Genomic DNA, 23,814 nt, shown 5'->3' on the forward strand with positions numbered 1-23,814 from the left:
ATGCTTGAAAAAGTGATAACCGGTGGGCGAGAGGTCCGATGAATATGGCGGATGAGGCTGAGTCTTGTAGCCCAATTCGTTCAGCTTCTGCAGGGTCAGTTGAACAACGTGCAGGCGAGCGTTGTTACGGAGGAGAATTGGTCACTTCATATTGACCAATCTAACCAATCTGACCAATCTGACCAAACTGACCAATCTCGGACACATACGTTGGAGCTTCTCGTGTATTTCGTCAATTTGTCGGCAGTACTTTTCCGCCGTAATCGTTTCGCCTGGATTCAAGGAACTGTGATGGATATCTATATATGTGTGTGTGTGTGTGTGTGTGTGTGTGTGTGTGTGTGTGTGTGTGTGTGTGTGTGTGTGTGTTATACGCTAACATTGTTTTCTTCAATCACATTTTTTTTAAAGCGTCTGTTCCGCATTGTCAAAAATTCGCATTGTCATTCCTAATCCAATATTTTTTATATTTTTTTTTATATTTAAAAAAAAAAAAACGCAAATCATTAGGTTATTACATCAACAACGTCCGTCCATTTGACAATACTGGTGTTGGAAACAATCTCGGAACTGTATCAGGAGATGCGGAAATTGCAATCCGACCTTTCACGTTGGGGAAGTAAGTAAACAAGCACATATTTATTTTTATTTTAACTTTATTTTACAAGGGGAAGTCTATCAAACGTGTGCACAGCGTGATGAAGAGTGGAAGTGAAAACTAGCCAGTATTCTAAAGGTTGAAGGTTCAATCCTCTGCGTGGGCGACACGCAAAATACAATTACGAATCACTTAGGATTTCTATGCAGTCATGGCTGAAGAAGCAAGAGCATCCTACTCCCATGGATTATATAATTTTTTTTTTTTTTAATTTTATTTATTTATCATTTTTAATTTTTATTTTATTTTTTCATTTTTCATTTTTATGATTTTAAAAAAATCTTTTGGAATCTTTTGAGTTGAGGCTTCATAATTTGTGCATTCATCCTTTTGTGGATTGTTGTTGTTTCATTACGTTTCGGCCAACTCATCTTCTGACCTTCTTCAGGTGATTAACGGTTTCAGGAGAACATTGTCTGGAGATAGCGGTTTCAATCCTACCCAAGCAGGCCAGAGGATTAGTTGGCCAAAATGTGGTGAAACAACAATTATGGAAGGCAGTAATTACTAGGGATAAATTACAAGACTCAGCATTCCTATAACCTGAAGAAGGCCTGAGGATGAGTTGGCCGAAAGGTGGTGAAACAGCAACGCCTATGAAGATGAGGATAACAGTCTGCAAAAAGAATAACTACACAAAACATCTTTGATCCACTTCTGACAGTAGATTCTTTGTTTTGTAGCATTCAGGAACTAGGGATAAGTTACAAGACTCAGCATTCATATTCTGGTGCGGTTAATCACCTGAAGAAGGCCAGGGGATGAGTTGGCTGAAAAATGGTGAAACAACAACAACAACAACAACAACAACTATGAAGATGAAGATAACAATCCACAAAAAGAATGGACGCATAAAAGGTTTCGTTTGAAATCTTGTGCAGATTCTTGAGTTCGAGAGAAAAATTTCCGAGTTCGACAAGATACACCTAAAGAAGGTCAGAGGTTACATCGATCGAAATGTTGTAAAAATAACATTCAAGATGAGAACAGTAGTTCGGAGAATCCAAATAATCAATCCTCACCATAAAATTTCAGAACCATATTTGCCAGAGAGGGTTGAAGATATGCGTTGCATAGAGAGAAATGATATGAGAATGATGCGATGCATGTGTAATGTGATTTTTAAAGACAAACTAATCCCCAAGTGGCTTCTGGGCCTTGATAAGTGGTGACCTCCATGTAAAAAAGAAAAAAAAAAAAAAAAGAAGATCTGTTGATCCCAAAGGATGACTAAATCTCGACAGTATAGGGAGATGTCTGCAAAACAGGAGACTTTGTTAGTTCGGTCACATTAAAAGAATGGATGTTAGTGCTTGGATGATTGGATGTAGGATAGTTGAGATAGCAGAGACAATTTACAAGGGGAGGCCTGATAAAATTTGGGCGGAAGTGATAAGGATGGGTTTGAGAGAACGAGAGATAAATAAAGACCTGGCAGAGATAAGTTAGTTTTGAGGTCAATCTATAAAAGCCGTCCAACACATGCCAGCATGTAAAACAAACGTTAAACCAAATATGATGAGGCAAGAATGAACGATGCTGCTTACGTTAGTCAATTGAAACAGTTCATGCATAAAGGTCAGTTGATAGAGAAAGACTATAAGTTCGAACATGGCTAAGTTTGTACATATATTGGCTGTGGCATTTTTGTCCTCGACACCAAAATCAACAGAGGCTGTGCCATTTTTTAAATTGCCTTTTCCCGTTGATTGTTCATGGTCCTGTGCAGTTCTAAGGGGTCCAACCTCCTAGGTTTTGCATTCTCTCTTTGAGAATTGAGATTAGGTTATTGCTAATCGCCTGAGGCGTCCCTACCAAAGAATGTCGACGAGACTGCTTATGCATTTCTTTTTTTTTTTTTGCATGTCAGAGTGCTCCTCCTCAGGAGTGCTGACTCTTCAACCCCATTTTCCGATCCTGCTATGAAAAGTAGATAAATACAACTATGGGAATTCTGTAATTTGTATTTATATGTACATGTGGATGTGTGTGTGTGTGTGTGTGTGTGTGTGTGTGTGTGTGTGTGTGTGTGTGTGTGTGTGTGCACTCGCGTGTGTGTGTGTGTGTGTTGTGTGTGTGTGTGCATAATGAAGATCTCTAATATATGTAAGTGTAAGGTCAGGACGTTTTGAGGGTCTTTTCAGTAGTGGATTCATCTGCATGTATGTGTGTGTGTTCCCTTTTGTTTTAATTTTCTTATCATTTTGGTTTCGCTGGGGATGGGGCATTCTACCGGATACCAGACATTCACTCACTGTTTCATACACTCCAACCGAGAGATCTTTTTAAGATTCTGACCTATCCTTTTTAAGTGCAATTGTTTGTATTTTCTTGCACTTGGTTCACCGGGTATATTCGCCAAGTTGTTTTGGAAATTCTTTTCATGAGTTCGGTTACTGCTATCATTACTCGAGTGTGTGCGTGCGAGCATAATTAAAATCCCTTACATAAGTATAAGGTTAGGATATGTTATGTTTTGAGTAGTATATGTGTGTGTGTGTGTGTGTGTGTGTGTGTGTGTGTGTGTGTGTGTGTGTGTGTGTTATCAAACCCTTTTCCTCTCTTTTTCTTTGGGTCTTTGAAAGGCACATGCGGTTAGCAAATAAAAACGTCCCTTCTGTCCATATGCTAAACATATAAAATAAAAATAAAAAAATTTAAAAAGAAAAAAAAAAACACTGCGTCATCCCCGGCTTATTTTTACGAATAATATTCCATATTTATTCACACCTGGAGCCCTTAAATACAAAATCGAAAACTGCTGAGAAGAAATGTCAGCCCTTGCATCACAGCTTCACTTATTTACACACATAACTTTCGATATTTTTACTCTGAAAAAAAAACACACAGAGCTAATGCGTTATACACAGTCAATTAACATATCAAACAATTTTCTCATCGCAAATTGGGTAAAAGGTCGAAGTGGATCAAAGAGCAGTAATTATCAAATATTGAAATATTGGAAGATTCCTTCGTTGTTCTGCATCCGATGGTTAGACCTAATTTGGGGGTTTGGGGGATTGTGAATGTTGTTACAACTCCTACTTAAGTCCATTCTAACCGGAAGTGGTAGTACCTATTAGGATCTCATTTATTAAATTAATTTAATCAATTAAAAAATACAGGGTGTCCAAAAAGTCACTGAAGGATTTTGAACTTAAATAAATTCTTTATTTTTGAAGAAATCTTTCCGTAATTTTAACACAATCTGACTAAGGTATTGTGAATTAAAAAAAAACATGCAAAATGTAAACAATTTTTATTTACGAAAAATAAAAGCTTTTAAATGTTGCCCATTTTCAGCTTCGCATATTTGTGTTCTTTCCAAAACATGACAGATTGCAGAATCGTTGGATTGCGATTTAACTCCTTTATTTCGTTTCTGATGTTTTTCTTCAATTCTTGCAGGATTTGGGTTTTGTTCACCGGAAGTAGTAGTATCTGTTAGAATCTCATTTAAGAGTTAAATAAATTTAATCAATTACAAAATATTTGCAAAATATACGAATCTTTAAATTATTCATAAACAAACTTCTTCTTCTTCTTCTTCTTCTTCTTCTTCTTCCTGTGTCGTGGCATGTTTATGCCATAGATGGAATCATCGTTAGTGTTCTCCATAGGCTTCGGTTCATTGCTTGTTCTCGGACAGCGATGGTACTCTTGACACCCATTACCCTATACATCCAGTCTAATATCCTTTGCCTGAGGTTTCCAAAAATCGCACAGTCCCATCTCTTCCGATAACCACTCCCCCCAATGCCTTAATAGCATCATATCCCAACAGTACATCGAATCCCAGCAAATCCCCTCGCATCACCAGCACATTAATGTTTGCGGCCACACCAGAGTCTGTGTGGACTTTGACAGTTCCGACTCCACAGCAAGCTTGCGTATTGCCACCTATTGTGGTTACTTTGATGTTCTGCTTTATCCAGTTTCGACACAACTTGGCACTCATGATGGTGTGCGAGCACCCGGAGTCGAGAAGAGCTGAACAAAGCACTTGGTCCACGTACACATTTATTGTCGGTTGCGCCTCAATTAAATCTTGTCCGGGGAACAGGGCGGCGCTGACGTCCTGCCCCCTGATGCATTTCCCGCACAATTTTGGGATAAATGTCCATAGCTACCACATTGGAAACAGCGCGGGCGCCCCCGCCCCTTGTTAGTACAATTTCTTGCGATATGGCCTCGCTGGCCACAGCAGAAACATCTCCCATTGGTCGTGGGTCTCAAACTGGGACTCTTTTCAGCATTAGTCTTGGCGGCCTGCGCCATCATTACAACCGGTTCCCTCAGGTCCTCCTCATCTCTGATAATGGCTTGAGCGCGTTCTAACAAATGTTCCATGGGTGTTACAGATACGCTGGTGGAAGCCCTCAACAGTTGCTTAACATGGGTGGGAAGGCCGGCCACAAACGCATACGCCAGTGTTTGCTCTGACACTCCATTGCCAAATAGAACTGCAAGTTTCTTCAGCTCCGCGAAGAAGACGTCCGCAGTTTCTCCTGGCATGAGCTTCCTAGTGGCAAATGTTTCGTAGGCCGTACAGGGATCCATGGCAAATGCCTTGTATAAAGCATTTTTTATACAGGTAATATCAGCCTTCTCCACAGCACTCAGTTGCTGATATAAACTTAAGGCGCCTCCAGCCAATCTCAGGGGAATCACGGTATGCACCCCCTTTACTTCACAGAGGTTGCAGGTCAGCTCAACCCTTTCGACCCAGTCGACAACAGAAGTGGATCCGTCGAATTCAAGTATCAGTTTTAAATCAAACTTTGCCCCAGCCATAGTCGTCCAGGAAAAGAGACAAAATGAAATGGCCGAAATAGCTTATGAGCTTCACCTTCACCGAGGTGAACGATTTATATGACCTTCACCGAGGTGCGCGACTTGACACACAAAAATAAACCGCCTCTTAATCACCTGCTAATGCACGCGTCACTGTAACGTCCAATGACAACAACCACCACAACCTTCTCACTCGACCTGCCTTTATACCACTATCTCAATCCCTCCTCTTGCGCATGCACTTGTATATTCCTAACAACCTCGAGACTTCCGCTTATAAAAACCCAAGTTTTGTTGTCGCGCATGCCTATACAAGGCACAAACACGAGGGCGTTTGTTGTGTTGGTAAGTACTACACTTCCCCAGGCTCTTTTTCCGAGATGTGCCGCTCAATGCCCTCTTTTCACGCAATAGGTGTCCAACAAAGCGGCACTGCCTTTCCCTGATGGTCCGCCGCAGGAACCGATCTCGACCATTCTTCTTAGCACTTCAGCATTTGACACTCTCTCTGCCCAAAAAATGCTACACATTCGTCGATAGAATCACATCTCAGCTGCCTCCAAACGTCCATTCATCGCTTTGTTGATTGTCCAAGACTCACATCCATATTCCAGAACTGACCAGACGTAACACTTTAGCAGCCTTTTCTTGAGTCCAAGCATCAGATTTCGTGCATCGAGAATGCCTTTCGTATTCATAAACGTTTTCTTCGCTACTGCTAAACAAACTAGAATCGGCTAAATATTTGAAAATATTAAGGACTTAATTAAACGACTTGAAAAGGTTTTTGTCTATTTATGTATGACAAATGAAGACACGATAAACTAAAAAAAAATCTTTGTAAAAAATGAACAAGTTCTTTTTTTATTCAGACTTAGGAGGAATATATTCGTTTGTGAGTTTAACAGAATCTTTCATGGATCAACTACGATACTGCGTTCAGTGGTGAGACCTAAGTGGATCAAAAACTATGGAACTATCAAATATTAGAAATATAATTAAGAAGATTCCTTCTTTGTTTTGCATCCGGTGATGAGGCCCTAATTTGGGAGTTTGAAAGAATGTGGAGTAACTTCTTAGTCTCCACTACTCCTAGGTCCATTCTAACCGGAAATAGTAGTACCTATCAGGGTGTCATCTATGGGTTGAATACAATCTGTCCAAGATTTTTCTTTTGCATGAATTAAAAAAAAATTTTTTTATAAATAACACAAAACTAAATCCGATGATTTTTTTTCGATTTTCGATACTTATCAGATGAATTTCTACAAAACATATCTAAGAACACTGCCAGACATATAAATTTCCTTTGTGTGAAATTTGCAAACGATTGGCTCAGCTATTTCGAAACTTATAAGGAAGGAACTCGCGCACACACACACACACACACACACACACACACACACACACACACACATGAAGTGACTTATATATATATTTATATATATATATATATTTATATATATATATATTTATATATATATATTTATATATTCTGATAAGTTAAAGGTGGAATAAATTCCAAAATTGACATAATAATTACATGAATGAGTCTGCGCTATAGAACAGGTGCTGTTGACGTACTTTAAAAAAATAAATGGTAAGATGGATAACATCTTGAACTTTGGAATATAGACTTTTGTGATATATACTTGACTTTTATTTGGTTTCTTTTCTTTATTTCTTAGGAGCATTGAACCCGAGAAACCAACGTTTCCTGAAGTATCAACAGCTGGCCCAGTGACGGAAGCACCTGTTCCAGTTACTACAACATCCGACGGCGGAGGCATCATTATTCCACCATCTGGGGGAGATGGAGACTCTTCAGGTATCATCACGGGAATCCTGGTCGAATCCGATGACGATGGTGGATTCGGAGTTGCAGTTGATGTACCCCATTATGCACCCATCCGAGCTGGTCCTTCTATCTTGGGTGGTTCCAGCGGTTCCGAAGCAGGAATTGCTGCTGCTGCTTTTGCCTCTGGCGCAACTGGTGGTGCTGGAGGGCCTGGGAGTGCCGGAGGTGCTGCAGGTGCAGCTGCTGGTAGCCGAGCAGGTGCAGCAGCTGGAACATTTCTTGCTTTGCTCACGCTAGGCGCAGGACTCACCTGGGCATTCGTGCAGTGTAAACCTGGTATGTGCTCACCGTTCGGTGGAGGTGGTGGAGGTGGTGGAGGCGGTGGTGGCAGTCCATCCATTTCATCTCCTGGGATTACCGCACCTTTGATTCAGCAGTCGGCTGGAGGAGGTGGGGATGGTGCAGGAAGTGGTCAAGCCAAAGTGCAGGTGGTTAACGGCAGCGCTACTGGAGCCGCGGCAGGTGGAGGCAGTAGTTCTGGATTTACTTTCATCAACTCTGGTTCTTCATATTCTGGCGCCAATGCTGGTCAAGCTGGAGACAGCGCCACCCTTCGTGTGACTGGAACATTCTCCAATAAGGGTACTGCTATTGGGACCCCACGACAAGGTAGATCGGTCACCGCACAATCATCTGGCTATTCTTCTCAGCAGAACACTCTTAACGTGCATTCAGCTAGTGCCGGGTCCGGATTCACCTACATGGATGGATCTTCTGCCGTGGCCAGCGGCTATGGAGGAGGAGTTACGAACTATGACAGACAAGTGGGCAACTATAATTACGAATCCGCATCATACATGGGAAGTGGAGGTGGAGGTGGAGGTGGAGCGGTCTCGCAGCAGCAGTTTGATAACACAATGTATTCTTCACTTGGTGTTGACGGAAAATCCAATATGCAGCAAGACATCTTTTCGCACAACACGCTAGATGCTGCGGGTTATTCGTCCTCCACCAATACCCTTGCGTCTACATATAATTATCAAATGAAGTCTTACAGCAGCCGCAATGAATCCTCGTCATCGTATAACTACAACACTTCTACGATGGGTGGAAGCCCGCCTGCGATTCCCGGTCAAGTCGTTATAGCCGATGGTGTACGAGTGGACTGCTGTCTAATGACCAGTGATGGAAGGAGTGTGGTCACTGGATCCAGCACAGGAGCCCCTCAAGTTTGGGATATGCAGGTAAGTATTGGCAACAGTTCCGTTTAAGGTATCAATAAGAATCCTTGTACAACATTTTTACGAAAATAGAAAAAATTTTGAATGATTCGATATAAATAAATATTGCAGCAATTTTTTTTCGCTTTTTTTCATAAACTTTTATCCATTTTTTTTTTTCTTAACTTAGTAAAATGACAATCTGTGGGAGTCATTCCAAAAGTAAGGCCACCTATTTTTTGATCCCCCGACAAAGGAGGGATTGGACCTAGTAATTCACATCCATTTGTCCATTCGTTTGTTCACACGTTGGATTTTTAAAAAATTTTGCAAAAACATTAGTCATGGTAAAAATAAATTTTTGCCAGAATGGATTTTCTGCGATAACTCTGGTTGCCTTCCCTAGGTGTCATTATGAGAGTACATTTTCCTTTCACACTTTTTTCAATAACCACGTCTTGGATTGTTTGGAGATTTTGTACCATCATCATGGTGAAAGTAATTTTTTCATTTGTAGAAGAGGACTCTGCATGCTCAACTTGTTTAATTCAAAACTAAAACGTTGAAGAGTTATGAAGATGGGAGTGGTATCATTAAAACGGGCAGAACTTATTTTTCTACATAGTTACCACCATTCACGAAGTACTTTTACCTCATATATATATATATATATATATATATATATATATATATATATATATATATATATATATATATATACATATATATATTGCTTATATTTTTTAGAATTACAATTACAGTTAATTGCATATGTAAATAAATGTAAATTTTAATTGAATATGAAGCCAAATGCTGGAATTTTTGCTCGCATTCGTTAATAAATGAATAATCTTTAATTGCATATGTAAACAAACGTAATGTTTAAGTACTATGTAGACAAATGTTGTAATGTTTAATTGCATATGTAAACAAATGTTGTAATGCTTAATTGCATATGTAGAAAAATGTTGTAATGTTTAATTGCATATGTAGACAAATGTTGTAATATTTAATCGCATATGTCGACAAATGTTGCAATGTTTAATTGCATATGTAGCAAATGTCATAATATCTAATTACATATGCAGACAAATGTTGTAATGTTTAATTGCATATGTAGACAAATGTCATAATATCTAATTACATATGTAGACAAATGTTGTAATGTTTAATTGCATATGTAAACAATATTGTAATGTTTAATTACATATATAGATAAGTGTCACAATATTTATTTACATATATTTATATATAACATTTTTATTTATACAGACAAATATTACATAGTCGCTATACTGAACATGCTAATGTTTCGGAGCAATTGGTTTATTAAAAAAAACAAAAGTTCCTCGTCAGGCGAGAGAAATAAAAGTTAATCCGCTAATCAAAGCATCTGGTTCTTAAATGAAAGAAGTGAAATGTATTTTTTTTTTTTTATTTATAAAAATAAAATATTAAATCGCTAACATAAAAAGAGAGGGGTGATAGTAAGTGATATTTTAGACTCAAAAATAGAAAGCGATCATGGGAAAGGGGATGTCAAGGCTTAATAAGATAAAAGAGAAGGGTAAAAAGAGATAAAAAAGGAAAAAGAAGTGATAGCTAAAAGGAAGAACAAGAGGTGAAAGAAGAAAGAAAAAACAAAAGAAAGAGAAAAAACAGAAGAGAACTGAAAGACAGGAGGAGTCATATAGTAACATTGCATTATTATAAGAGAAAGGGAGAGGCTAAAACAATATGCCAAAGTTTACAAGCGTTTAAAATCACATGTCAACCAAAGAAGTAGACGTAAAGGGGGAAGACATGAAGATATGAGTATATCTGGAAAAAATTATTTTATATCAACATCTTTCCAGTTAACGAAAAAATACTAAGAAATTTACGTGTGGGGTTTGAAGCTACAGACCATGTCATGAAAAAAAAAAAAAAAAAGCAAATTTTCAAGTTAATAAAAAAAAAATAAGAAATTTACGTGCGGAGTTTGAACCTACAGACCACATCATGCAAAAAAACAAAAAAAAAAACACGCTATTAACTTATCCACAGTAGAATTTTTACGGTCTGTTGTTCTATCATTGTTGCTGAGCGACATGGAAAAATGGCTTTACCAATGGTAGATAAATTAAAATAACGGTTTCGATTATTACTAATTAACGTTAGTAAAAAAGGATTTACAGTAGGGTTTCCACAGAAATAATTATATACGTATCACAAACCTAGCAGGACAAATACACATATATACACACATATGTGTGTAAAGAAATTATTAAAAAGAAAAATAATAAAAAACTTTATATAAAAGTAAACTTTTGATTTTTAATAAACCAATTGCTCCGAAACATTAGCATGTCAGTGTAGCGACTATGTAATATTTGTCTATATAAATAAAAACATTATATCTGTTTTTGTTTTTTTATTGAGCACTCTTAATAACCTCGTTTTAATTCATGGATATTATCTTCTGAATACCTTTAACCTGAAATATATATATATATATATATATATATATATATATATATATATATATAGAATAAATGGCAAAAGGTTATATTCCAAAATTCATGATGTTGATCATAGCATAATTTATTCCTTTAATTCGGTTGACTCATACAATTCTTGACAACTGAATTAAAGGAATAAATTATAAGATGGCCAACATCATGAATTTTGGAATATAACTTTTTGTCATTTATTCCCTATATTGCTCTGTAATTACATTGAGCTTCTTAAACAAGGATTGATATATATTATAAGATATATATATATATATATATATATATATATATATATATATATATATAACTACTTTGTTTAGTCACATAAATTAATATACGAAAGTATAAATTTATGCGTAAACTTTAACTATTTACTTCAACAGTGCTCAATACGTATGTAGAGCTAGGTAGTAAGTTATAAAATATATATGGCGATTAAGCTACACAGAATATTCCGCGTTTCATCCACGCTAGGATTCCTCAGGTGCGGAATATTCTGTGTAGCTTAATCGCCATATGTATTTTAGAACTTACTATATATATATATATATATATATATATATATATATATATATATATATCCAAAAATGTTGTAAATTTTTATACAAATATCTTAATTTGTGTTTTTTTTTATGCTTTGTAGTCTGGAGAACTTCTGCGTGCAATGCAAGGTAACGTCGCTGGCGCTTCCAATCTTCACTTGGCTTACAACGGTCAATTGCTCGTTGGCAGCGTAAACATGGATAATCTTGATGTGAACGGATTTTCTATGAAGAAAGGCGTGACAAACAGAAACCTTCAGGTAAGAACCTTAGTTCTTATTACATTTCTTTTTTGTACAAGGACCCATGTTTGGCCAGCTGGGCAAACTTGAGTCCTTGTACCGGAAAAATATCCAGTAAATAAAACGTTGTTTAGTGAATCGTTATTTTTTTGCATTTCCATACACCAAACATGGATATAAATATCACTAAAACATCCGCTGGGTCATAAGCTTCATTTTGAACCGCCTGCCTGTCTCTCTCTCTGTCACTCACTCACACACAAAGTAAATCGAATTAACTAAGGGAGATAATAACTTCCGGTGAATACAGGAAAAATATCCAATAAATAAAACGTTGTTTAGTAAATCGTCATTTTTTTTTGCATTTTTTTTTGCATTTCCATACACCAAACATGGACACTAAAACATTCTCTGGGTCATAAGCTTCATTTCGGTACCTAACTGGCCTGGGTGGGTTGCCTGTAGGCTGAGACAAACCGCGTCACACACACACACACACACACACACATTTCTGTTGTGTTAAAAAGAATGATGACTCCTTGATATGTAAAATCTTTACTTGTACATAAAACGCACTGCGTGTGTGAGTTCATTTCCTATGGACCCCGAAACAGCTGGGCCTATTTTTATGAAATGTTACACAAATATACTTTATATGTCTGGGAGTTTTCTTGTATAGGTTTTGTATCAGAATGCCTCTGATGAGTATTGTAAAGTCGATTAAAGAAGGAATATTCTGATTTTGGACAAAGTTAACATCTTATACAGCCTAACATCACAAGTGCATTTAAGAAGTTTTATTACCACATAAGCAGAAGGGGCCTGTGTATAAAATCAGCAGTAGGTTCTTTGCTAAAACGAGCACATTCGAATCAAATATTTCTGTTTAGAACACAGTACTTTTGTATGAATCTTGTTAAAACTTCATTGGTTATTTCACCTCTGGAAAATATTAACCTGGAATTATATATATAGTCATCCACATGCAGTACTGTTTCACTGTTTCACAGCTTATCAGTGTGGCTAGACCAGCAACTACCTCAAGCCATGATCGAAACCCGACTGCCCAAACGACAGTCGGAGCTTCTAACCTTCTAACTGTTGTGCTATATGGCTACTGCTATGCAGAAAGTGAATTAACAATGTTTTGACGTTTAAGCTCAATTTGTTTACACAAAGAGCATCGCTTCATACGCTAATGGTAATTTGTATATCACTTCATAATATACTCAACCCTAGATAGGGATCATTATAGTCATCCACATACAGTACTGTTTCGCTGTTTCACAGTCCATCAGTGTGGCTAGACAAGCAACTACCTCAAGCCAGGATCGAAATCCGACTGCCCAAATGACAGTCGGAGCTTCTAACCATTGCGCTATATATATATATATATATATATATATATATATATATATATATATACTTTTTATTTGTTTTGCATAAGCATAAATATGCCGCTACACATTTATGAACATGTTTCAGCCAATCAGTTACAAGTAACTAGAAACCTCTTCAGGTGATGTTGCTTACACAAAGTTTAGTCCATAATAAAAATTGTTCAGTCATTCAACAATTGCAAAAAAGAAAAATAACAAAATTTATCAACCTGACTGACCGAAACATGCTCATGAATGTGTAGTGACATATTAATGCTTATTTAAAACAAATAAAAAGTATATCTTGCCTTACTTTGGTATTGAGCATTTTTGTGTGAAGCTCATCAAAAATTTATTTGTTGCTTTACCTCTGGAAAATATTAACCTGGAATTACATATACTAGCGGGGTGACTCTACGTTACTCAGGATTTAAAGAGGATTAACAAAATCCACACTTTTAATACTTTTATTGTCATCAAAATCGATGAAATTGCCTATTCATTGATCAATTGATTGCCTGCTCTAGTCAGGAACTCACCGCTGTGCACTGGGAGGAAGCTTCACATGCATCCCTGTCGTGATTTAGTTTGCAATATAAAGAACCTACTGTTGATTTTATGGAATTATTTTGAATTTTATATAACGACTTGAAGTTTAAAAATGCAAAAGTCAAGTACAATGGTACTATTATACTCTAAACAGAATCGTTCATTTTGAACGCGCCTCTGTCTTATCAAAGAACCTACTGTTGATTTTATAGGTTGAACCATTCTGCTTGTGTCGTGATAGAACTTCTTGAATGCAATTATGTTGGTAGGCTGCATAAAAGTGTTAACTTTGACCAAAATTGTACCGTTTTTTCTTTAATCAGATTCCTTTGATTATCGATTTTTGATACTTATCAGAGGTATTACGATACAAGACCTATCTAAAAACACTCCCAAGCACATAAACTTTATAAAAAAAAATCGACCCAACTGTTTTGGAGCCTTATAGGGAACGAACTCACACACAGTTCTTTTTATATATAAGTAGATAAATAAAAAATAAAAAATTTGTTTTAAATTTAATGTTTAATAAAATGTGCCTTAACCATATAATTTTATCAGTATTCATGCAGTATTCACGCCATGTGAAGATATAGTTGCTGGTCGGAAATAATTCCAAATATAGTCATGTTTACATTTTTTACAGAATCGTTCATTTTGAACGCGCCTCTGTCTTATCAAAGAATCTACTGTTGATTTTATAGGCCGGACTATTTTGTTTGTGCCGTGATAAAACTTCTTAAATTCGATTATGTTGCTAGGCTGCATAAAAGTGTTAACTTAGACCAAAAGTGGACCGTTTCTTCTTTAATCAGTTTCCTTTGATTATCGATTTTTGATACTTATCAGAGTTATTCCGATACAAAACATTCCTGGGCACGTAGGGTACTTGTGTGTGAAATTTAAAAAAAATTAGCCTAGCCGTTTTGGAGCCTAGAGGGATCATATATAAGTAGAAGATATATATATATATATACACACACACACACACACACGCACAGGTTAGAAAAGCATTTCATCCAAAGCAGGAAAATTGTTAAACTAAATGTTTTTACTATAGGCTTTAAAAATAAAGGTGCAAGATTCAATTTGACATTTATTTATCTTCAAAATGCACTTTTATAAATTTTACAAAGTAAGGTATAAAAATTTAATACATTTTGTTTAACAATTTTCATGACTTGGATGAAATGCTTTTCTAACCTGTATCGTATCTTTTTAAGATTATATTTTATTTAATTTATTAATTTGGATTAAAAAAAAATGAATGTGGTTTTGCGTGTATTTATAAAAAAATCTCCTACTTTCTATTTCAGTTTGTATTTCTCCTCGCACCATAACTCATTTTTGCAACCCCCTCTTTGTACTATTACAGGTCTGAATATTTTCTCTGTTTCAGTTTGTATTTCTCCCCACACCACAACTCTTTTTTGCAACTCTCTCTTTGTCATACATGTCTGAATAATGAGAAAATCTGAATTTTTTGTTAACAAAAACTTTAAAATAACTTTTTTAGATTAAATTTTTTTAACCTTCTTTCAGAATAGAAAATCTTTACAATTTAATAAGGAACATATTTCATATAGGTTTCATTAAAAATATTCAGTAGATAACGAGAAAAATGGAGATGAAAATTTCAAAAGGACTGTATAACTGGTTAAACTCAATAGTAGTCCTCGCCAGCAAAAGTCTCTGTTATTGTTATTCTATTATTATTATTATTTAAAACATTTTGTGTTCTGCTCTTTCACACAAGGGCTAATATATATATATATATACACACACACACACACACACACGCACACACGAGAGAGAAATGGTGTATTCATATGTTTTTGTTCCATTAAAAACATTTTTTTTCTTCTTGCAGATCTGGGACTTTGATTCTGGAAGACCTCTGGTCATGCCTGGGGAGGAATACTGCTCAGCTCTACAAGTTATGAGCGATGGAGACAAAGTAGCCCTAGGACGAACTGACAAATTTGGAAACAGTACCAGCATCATTGTATGGGATCTCCTGGGCAACCAGCCAATCAAAGAGATGCGTTACGAAGCAAGCGTTGGCAATAACGACTACATTAGCTTCCTGAATCTGTCTCAGAATAACCGATATGCAGTGGCCGGCTTCCACAACTCGATGGATGGCAGTGCTGAGTTTGTCGTTTTCGACATGACGCTGACGAGCTACAATGTGGTCGAACCTAGCATCCTGAAGATGAACGCCAATCCAGAATGTACGGCTATTCTCAAAAACGAAGCAGTCACTGGCCTGAAGAATGGCGACTTGGTGGTGTGGAACCTGCGCAATGGCCAACCGCTCCGTCAGATGTTGTCGGCGTCTGGTAATCATGCCCACAATGCAGCAGTCACAGCTGTAGCCCTCTCGGAGGATTCTAGCACACTAGTTTCAGCTTCGGCTGATTGCACAATCAAAGTCTGGGATATGTCGAATGAATCGCTAGTTAATACTCTGATCGGCCATACAGGAGAGGTTAGTTTGGGTTTTGTCTTTTTGTATTCTTTTAAATTTATCATAATGCCAGCAGAGAGGGCGCCCGGCATTGCCTGATTGTAAAATATGATTAAATATGATATTTTGATTTATAAAGTCAATATATATATATATATATATATATATATATATATATATATATATATATATATATATAAAAAATGGGATTTGGGTGCCATCTTATCGTGTTATTAAAAGAAAAAAATGCCATGTGGTGGACACAAACTTGCAAAACTTAAGTTAATAAGTAAACACTCTATTGATGAGACCAAGATGTCAATAATGTTATCACATTGCAAATTTAGCTTTTTAAAATGAGAGAACAAATCGACCATTCATGCATGCAGGATTAACAAACAGCATCGAAACCAACATTGTTACCTCCCCCCCCACATTCAAACAAAATGATATTTCTATATAAAACAATTTTTTTCTGCTTTTTTGATATTATGAGTCAGAGAGATCGCTCTTTCTAACAGTACCCGATTCATGCTAGTTTGATGCAGATACTCACGTTCACCCCAAACAAGACACAGCGCCACTTGGATGTAAGGGTCTACTACTTGGGATCATGTTCAGGGAAGATGGGCAAGATGTTGGTTTACATTACATTTAAACTTCTGCGTGTCAATACAGTCAGGTAAGCAGGTAGCAGGAAGGGAATTCCAAAGTCAACTGTTTGCGGGAAGAAACTATTAGAGTAGAAAGGTTTCTGGCATCAACAGTGAAGGGGTGTGATTTTGTTGCTAAGCGGGTATGTAAATCAAGGGGGTAAAAATGCAAAGAGTGCATCAGAGCACATTCCATTAAAATACTTGTAAAACAGGCACAGAGATGCAACATTGTGGCGATGGGGCAGGGGTTGGAGCTTAGTTGACAACGTGGGACTGTTAAATTAGAGACTATTCTTTGGACTTAGTCCCTGGGGATTGATGGTTTAATCCTCAGTGTGGTAGACACTCAAAATACAATTTGGAATTACATGGGACATCTACCAGGTCATAGCTGATGGAACGAGAGTATGCTACCCTTATAGATTAAATAAAGTGTTCTGTTTAAAATTCTGTGCAGATTGGCAAGTTTGGCAGAAAGATTCTAGAGTTTGACATGATGCACCTGAAGAAACTCAGCAATTACATTGGCGGATAACACGCAAGATGAGAACAGTAGTCCAAATAATCCAAATAATAAATCCTCATCTCAAAAATTTGAAAACATAAACTGCTGTATGCACCGGTTTTTGCTGTCAGATGGATTTGACATAATTTGTAATAGTTTCGATCAATTACTGCGTTTGTTTTAAACCATTGGCAGACTAAAACTGAGAATGTATTTAAATTTACATAAGCAGTTTAATTTCATTGATTAAAAGTTATTTCTTAAAATTAAAACATTTTTGGTGGGAGGGGGTCAGTTCTGTAAATAAACGAATTTCATTGATTTTAAGGAAACCTAAAAGGCCATCGCTCTTGAGATTTCAATTCTGTTCAACAGAGTTTGGTATTCTGGTATCTCTTCTTTACTATTAAGTGTGCGTGTGTGTGTGTGTGTGTGTGTGTGTGTGTGGGCGAGTGAGAGTGTGTGTGTGTGTGTGTGTGCTAGTGAGAGAGAGAGTGTGTGTGCGTTTGTGTGTGTGTGTGTGTGTAAGTTTGAGTGTGTATGTGTGCGAGTGAGAGAGTGTGTGTGTGTAACTTTGTGTGTGTAACTTTGTGTGAGTGTGTGTGTGGGTGTGCGAGTGAGAGAGAGAGAGTGTGTGTGCGTTTGTGTGTGTGTGTGTGAGTTCCTTCCTCATAGGTTCCGAAACGGCTGAGCCTATCTTTTGCAAATTTCACACAAAGCTATTTTATATGTCTGGCAGTGTTCTTAGATATGTTTTAAACAGAAATTCATCCGATAAGTATCGAAAGCATCCAATCTTAACAATAGCTTTTTTCTCTCATAGCTAAAAAAAGAATAATTTTTACAAGGAAATATTTTACATTACACCGGCAAAGTGCGATAATGAAATTTCAGTAAATCATTTCTTCTTAAAAAAAAACAGATTTATTATAATCTGGAGATATAGCTTAGTGGTAGAGCATTCGACTACAGATCAAATGACCCCCTGTGTACCTCACCATTTTCTTTTGTTTTCTTTTTTTTTAATGAGTTCAATTTACGATAAAAGAAGAGGTACCTTTGAAAATCATCACAAATCATTTCTTCACTAGCATATTTTGAAAGTAAACATTAATCAGAAGTAACTTTGCTAGGACATTCATCGTCAAGTCCAAATATCAGCTGACGTGATATTGTAAACAAACACAGACAGAATTTGATGAACGACATTATCATTATTATTTTTTAAATTTTTTGCAAATTAGTTCACCGGGCAAATTATTTCTCGTAATATATAATAATCAATAGAGGATTGATTCTATGATAATACATACGCAAACTGTAAAATACTTATAAAATGATTGTAGGAAAATATTGTTTAGACCCAAAATTGGCTGAATAGTTTGCTAGAGACTGCAAAAGTAAAATCTTTTGAACTTTCATCATTCATTATCTCATACATTCTCCATTTTTCAAAAAAAAACTTCTGCATGTCAGTACAGTTGGGAAAAAAAGAAACCCGGAAGGGAGTTCCAGAGTCTAGCAATTCTGAGGAAGAAACTATTAGAGTAGAAGGCTTTCTTACACCTAGGGATCTCTAATGTGTAGGGGTGGGCAATTATTTCGGCAATCATGCAGTATAGTTAACAGAAATCGAGGGGGGGACACAATTACACAAACGCAATAATTTAATTAATTTACTATATAGTTTTAACGTACTCAAAGAGTCTTTGTATTTTTTTCTTTTAGGTCTCTTGTGTTGCTATTTCTCCAGACAATGAGATTATTGCGTCCGGTTCTCAAGATGGCAGCATCCGACTGTGGCGTACTAAGACCGGAAGCCAGTTCTGCTCATTCAACACCAACATGGATGTATTCTTCGTAACGATGAGCCGAGATAAGGGTACGATTGTCGCTCTTGGAGACAAAACTGGTGCCCGTAAACTGATCATGTTGCAGGTCGTACGTTCCAAAGTGCGGCGACAGGTGCCAGCATGAAGCGAAATTAGGAATAAACCATAATCCTCATCGTCCTCCTAGCTGGGATTTTGTAGGGTTAAATGCAACAAAAAATCAAAAGGAAATAAAAAAGAAAATGTGATTTCAAATTTTACAAAAAATGTTAGACGCAAAAAAAAGATTTTTTAAAGATTTAATGGAATAAGTAAAAATTGAATAAAAAAAAACAGACATAATGGAAAAAAAAAACTGGATGGATTTAAAAAAAAAAATTAAATCAACCGGTTTTTAATATACTGAAAATGTCAGTGTATGGATCTCTTTTAAAAAAAAGAAAAACAACTTTTTATAAAGAAAGAAAAAAAAAATGGAAGAAAATTGGAAAAAAAACATTAAATATTTTCTGTATATTTTATTAGAAACTTTCTGCTTTTTAAACAATTTTTTAATGCAAAAAAATTCTTTTTTTTTTTACGTTAAAATTTTGCGGCACATTTTACTATAGAGAACAAACCGAAAAAGTGGTCAATAAGCAAATATATAACAAATAACTGTTACCAAAGGCAAGATAAGTTAATCTTCAACCGATCTGGATAAGTTCTTGATGTTTTAACTTATTTTAAACATTTATTAAGTTTGAAACACAAGTAGCGCCAAGCACTTAAGTTAAAATGACGACAAAGACGGCGGAGCTGAGGCTGCCACTTTGGATCTAACGAATCGGTTAAAACTCGAAAATAAATCAAAATACTGGTAGAAATTCATCCACGGTGATATTTATTGGGTGGATTTCTACCATTATCTTTTACTTATTTTCGAATCTTGAGCGATTCTCAAGACTTCAAAGGTGGTAGCCTCGTGTCCGCCATCTTTGTTGTTGTTTTAAGCGTTCGACTCTACTTGTGTTTCGAAGTAAATTATTTTGCCTTTGGTAACATTTATTTGTTATATGTTTGTCTTTTTACAACTTTTTCGGTTTGTTGTCTATAGTTGAAACATGTCCAAATTTTCTGTTTAAAAGTTCTGTCTGCAAATAGTTTTATAATTTTTTCTCTTTTTCTCTTTCTCTCTCTCACACACAGAGTTTTTGTTTTTTCTTTTTTTCAATACAAGACAGCAAAAGAATCCAATTTCATTCTATCAAATTGTTCTGGAAAAGTCGACAAAAATAAAAACTGTTAAATATGAGAAAGAAATGACAAAAAAAAACAAAAACAAAAAAAAAAACGGATTGAATGAAAGAAAAGAAAATTTGGGTAAAAGTGCAGAATAGTTAACACTTGATAACGCATACCTCTTCTTCGAAAAAAAAAAAACACATAATTTATACCAAACTCATTAGAATTAAATTCTCTACGAAACCCGCCTAGTTTTACGTTTATAACATTTTTTTACTTTATACTTTTTGTCTTTTTCATAAGCGACATTTAATGGTGGTCAGTGACTCTAGGCATTGCTTGTCAAAAAGACAGATTTCATAGAAGGAAAGGTATAAATAAAAAAAATAGAAGTAAAAATGTTATAAGCATTAAAACTAGGCGGGTTATGTTAAGAATTTTATTCTAATGCGTTTTATATAAATTATGTGTTGATTTTTGTTTATTTGTTCATTTTTTTTCTTTTTCCTTACAAGTTCTCAAATAATCTGTATGTTTACTGAATTTTGGAATATTTAAAGAAAAAGAGGAAAACATTTGTTATTTTATGTTAATTTTTTTACTTTCTTCCAAATATTTCTCCAGTGACAAAAAAAAAAAAAAACTATTTTTATGAACGAACTGAAAACTGCTGCAACAAAAGACTTTCTTTTGCAATTACCCAACTTAATAAATCTTGGTGTGTAAGCCAATCATATGAAATTGTGGACATATTGCACATATACAGAATTCTAAACCAAAATCGGATACATTTCGAAAATATTAAGATCCATTTACATTTTAAAACAATAATAAGACGTGGGACTTGATTAGCTACAATATGGGCCACATAGTAAGTCTCCACACTAAACAGAACTGAAATTATCACCAAAAGTGTGATTTTCATCCTTTTTTTTTGTAACCTTTAACAAAGTCTTATCTGTGCCTTACTTCTCCATATTAAATGAAGTATTTACGAGGTTGCCATGGAGACCAAGATAACGCAATAATTATTTATTTTGATGTTATGAATGAATGAATCTGAAAATTTTAGAAATGGATCTCAATTTGATTGGAATGATATACACAAAATAATCATATATATATATATATATATATATGTTCAGAGTAGATCAAATGATGTTCGTCCATCGTTTGCGAAGATGACCGTGATCATGCAATTGTTCTGTGAGTTCGAAGATGGCTTGTTAGACCGCTTTGAGCTCTAAAGTATTTCCCGCATGTTGGACACTGTGGGATAATTCTATATCAAACACATATACACACACATAGATATACATATACGCACACATAGATATCCATACATGCACACATACATATACCTTTAAATTAGATCATATGAAAACATCGATGAACTAGCTATAACTTAAAATGGACACTGTCTTGAAACAGCTGAAAGGGACTGTAATAGCTTTATGTATGCTCTTTATTTGAAATTTGATGTGAAACATAATTTAAATCGTCAAAACACATATATGTCTTAGGGCTGGTCATAAGTCTCGCTAAAAATAGTTACGTAATCATAGAATCATATGAAAATAAGAAAATAACAATGTTTATTGGCTACATACGTGAATACATGTTTCAGCTTCGATTTAATTCAAAATCAACTTCTTCGGGCCAGTTTAGTTTTTAAAATGGACCAAAGAAGCTACTTTTTGAATGAAATCAAAACTGAAACATGCATGCACATATGTAACAAATAATGTTTGGATAAATAAAAAATGCAATATATATATATAATATATATATTACAGGTTTCCTTACCTGTGGTAGTCCGAGATTTATTAATATTATTTTAGTTTAATAATATGTAAGCCATGGAGAGATGGGGGGGGGGAAAGCTCCAAATCTAAAAGAGATTAGTTACATTTTTTTATTTTGAAATTTTGAAGTTATCTCCCTTACATTTTGATCTTTTTAAATTGTCTCCATTGTAATAATATTTATTTCCGGGATAATTTTCAGACAGAAACCGTAGTGAACTACATTTCCTTTTAGTGTAAAAAAGAATATGTTGCAAGGATAAAATGGAAGAAATCCCTAGTCAGAATCAAATATAGACTCGTCAAATACATTGCTTATTTAGGTCTAACATTGAAAATATGACAAGATAATTTTATATATTAAATATATATATATGTGTGTATGCATTCCTTAACCCAATTTCTTTCAGTTCTCTTCCCACTTTCTGAAACTATGACACCAATCCCTGATTTATATTGCCTTATAAATTATTATTATTGTTATTGTTATTGTTGTTATTTATTTTGTTATTATTTATTTATTTTGTCTGATATTATTGAACTTTATTGCTTTTTTTTATTTTTCATTTTTATAACAATGTTTTCATCAAAGAACGAATAGATTGTTATAAAAAATATTGTGGATGGAGATTTTAAGAGTTTATTATTACTATTGGAGTTCTTAAGTCAAGAAATCCGACTTTCTGAATTACCATTTCAAAATTCTGGCTGTTAGAGTTCCCCACAAAATATAAGATTGCTTGAGTATCCTTGCAAATAGTCGGATTGTTTGATACTGCTGAAACTTGGACTGGTATAACTCTCGTGTTAAAAAATTGAATAGTGGAGTTCCCCAGCTGAAAATCAGACTTAGAATTCTATTTCTACAAAAATTGGACTGTAAAGTGCCCCAGCTGAACCGAAAATCAGACTGTAAAAGCACTACTGCCGCAAGTGGCAGCGTGGAGTTCCCTAGCTAAAAATAGGCGGAGTACCACTGCCAGGAAATCGAACTGTTTGTCAAAAAATTGAATAGTGGAGTTCCCCGGCCGAAAATCAGACTTGGAATTTTATTTCTACAAAAATTGGACTGTAGCGTTCACCAGCTGAACCGAAAATCAGACTGTTGAGTTTCCCAGCCAAAAACCGAACAGTCAGAGTACTACTGCCGAAAACTGGACTGTTAGAGTTTCATTACTAATAAATTGGACTGTTCAAATATTCATGCCAAAAATCAAACTGTTCAAGTACCTCCACCAAAAATTCGAGAGTTCAAGTATCTTTGAAAAACAAAAAACAAAACAAAAAAAAAAACAGACCATTTAAATTCATGTAAAAAAATCAAACTTCGAGCCAAAGATTGGACTATTTAACAGATAAATAAATAAAAAAAAAATCAATTAGGCGTTTTGTTCACGGGATGTTAACGACATTTAAAATGCCATATCAATATTATTATTTTTTTATGGCACGATGAAGGGAATTTCTGTTGTAACCAAGTTATGGGGTTGATATGCCGTTATAGAGAAAGAGCCAAAAGAACGAAAAAATAGGACGATCAAATGACTCTTTGGTTAGAACAGACAAAGGAAAAAGTATGTCAAGAGATACTTATTGTTGTAACGGTCAGAGTTTGGAGTGAGCTGGCTGTTTATTTTGAAACACA

At 35.4% G+C, this 23,814-nt stretch overlaps 1 protein-coding gene across 6 annotated transcripts in view; it reads left to right on the top strand.

The window, feature by feature from the left end:
• LOC145247526 (uncharacterized) overlaps positions 1–20,941 on the top strand; it is a 225,468-nt gene extending 204,527 nt beyond the window's left edge. For all 6 annotated transcript variants that reach the window (XM_080109349.1, XM_080109350.1, XM_080109353.1 and 3 more), the window contains 5 exons: positions 511–619; positions 7,141–8,494; positions 11,609–11,767; positions 15,548–16,168; positions 19,037–20,941. In XM_080109349.1, the coding sequence (XP_079965475.1) occupies positions 511–619; positions 7,141–8,494; positions 11,609–11,767; positions 15,548–16,168; positions 19,037–19,285 (2,492 nt within the window). In that variant the 3' untranslated portion in view covers positions 19,286–20,941. The remainder of the gene's footprint in view (positions 1–510; positions 620–7,140; positions 8,495–11,608; positions 11,768–15,547; positions 16,169–19,036) is intronic.
• Positions 20,942–23,814: the final 2,873 nt, after the last annotated feature.

The sequence above is a fragment of the Euprymna scolopes genome, chromosome 25 (assembly GCF_053919585.1).
Source record: "Euprymna scolopes isolate OS-2025 chromosome 25, ASM5391958v1, whole genome shotgun sequence".
Lineage (NCBI taxonomy): Eukaryota > Metazoa > Mollusca > Cephalopoda > Sepiida > Sepiolidae > Euprymna > Euprymna scolopes.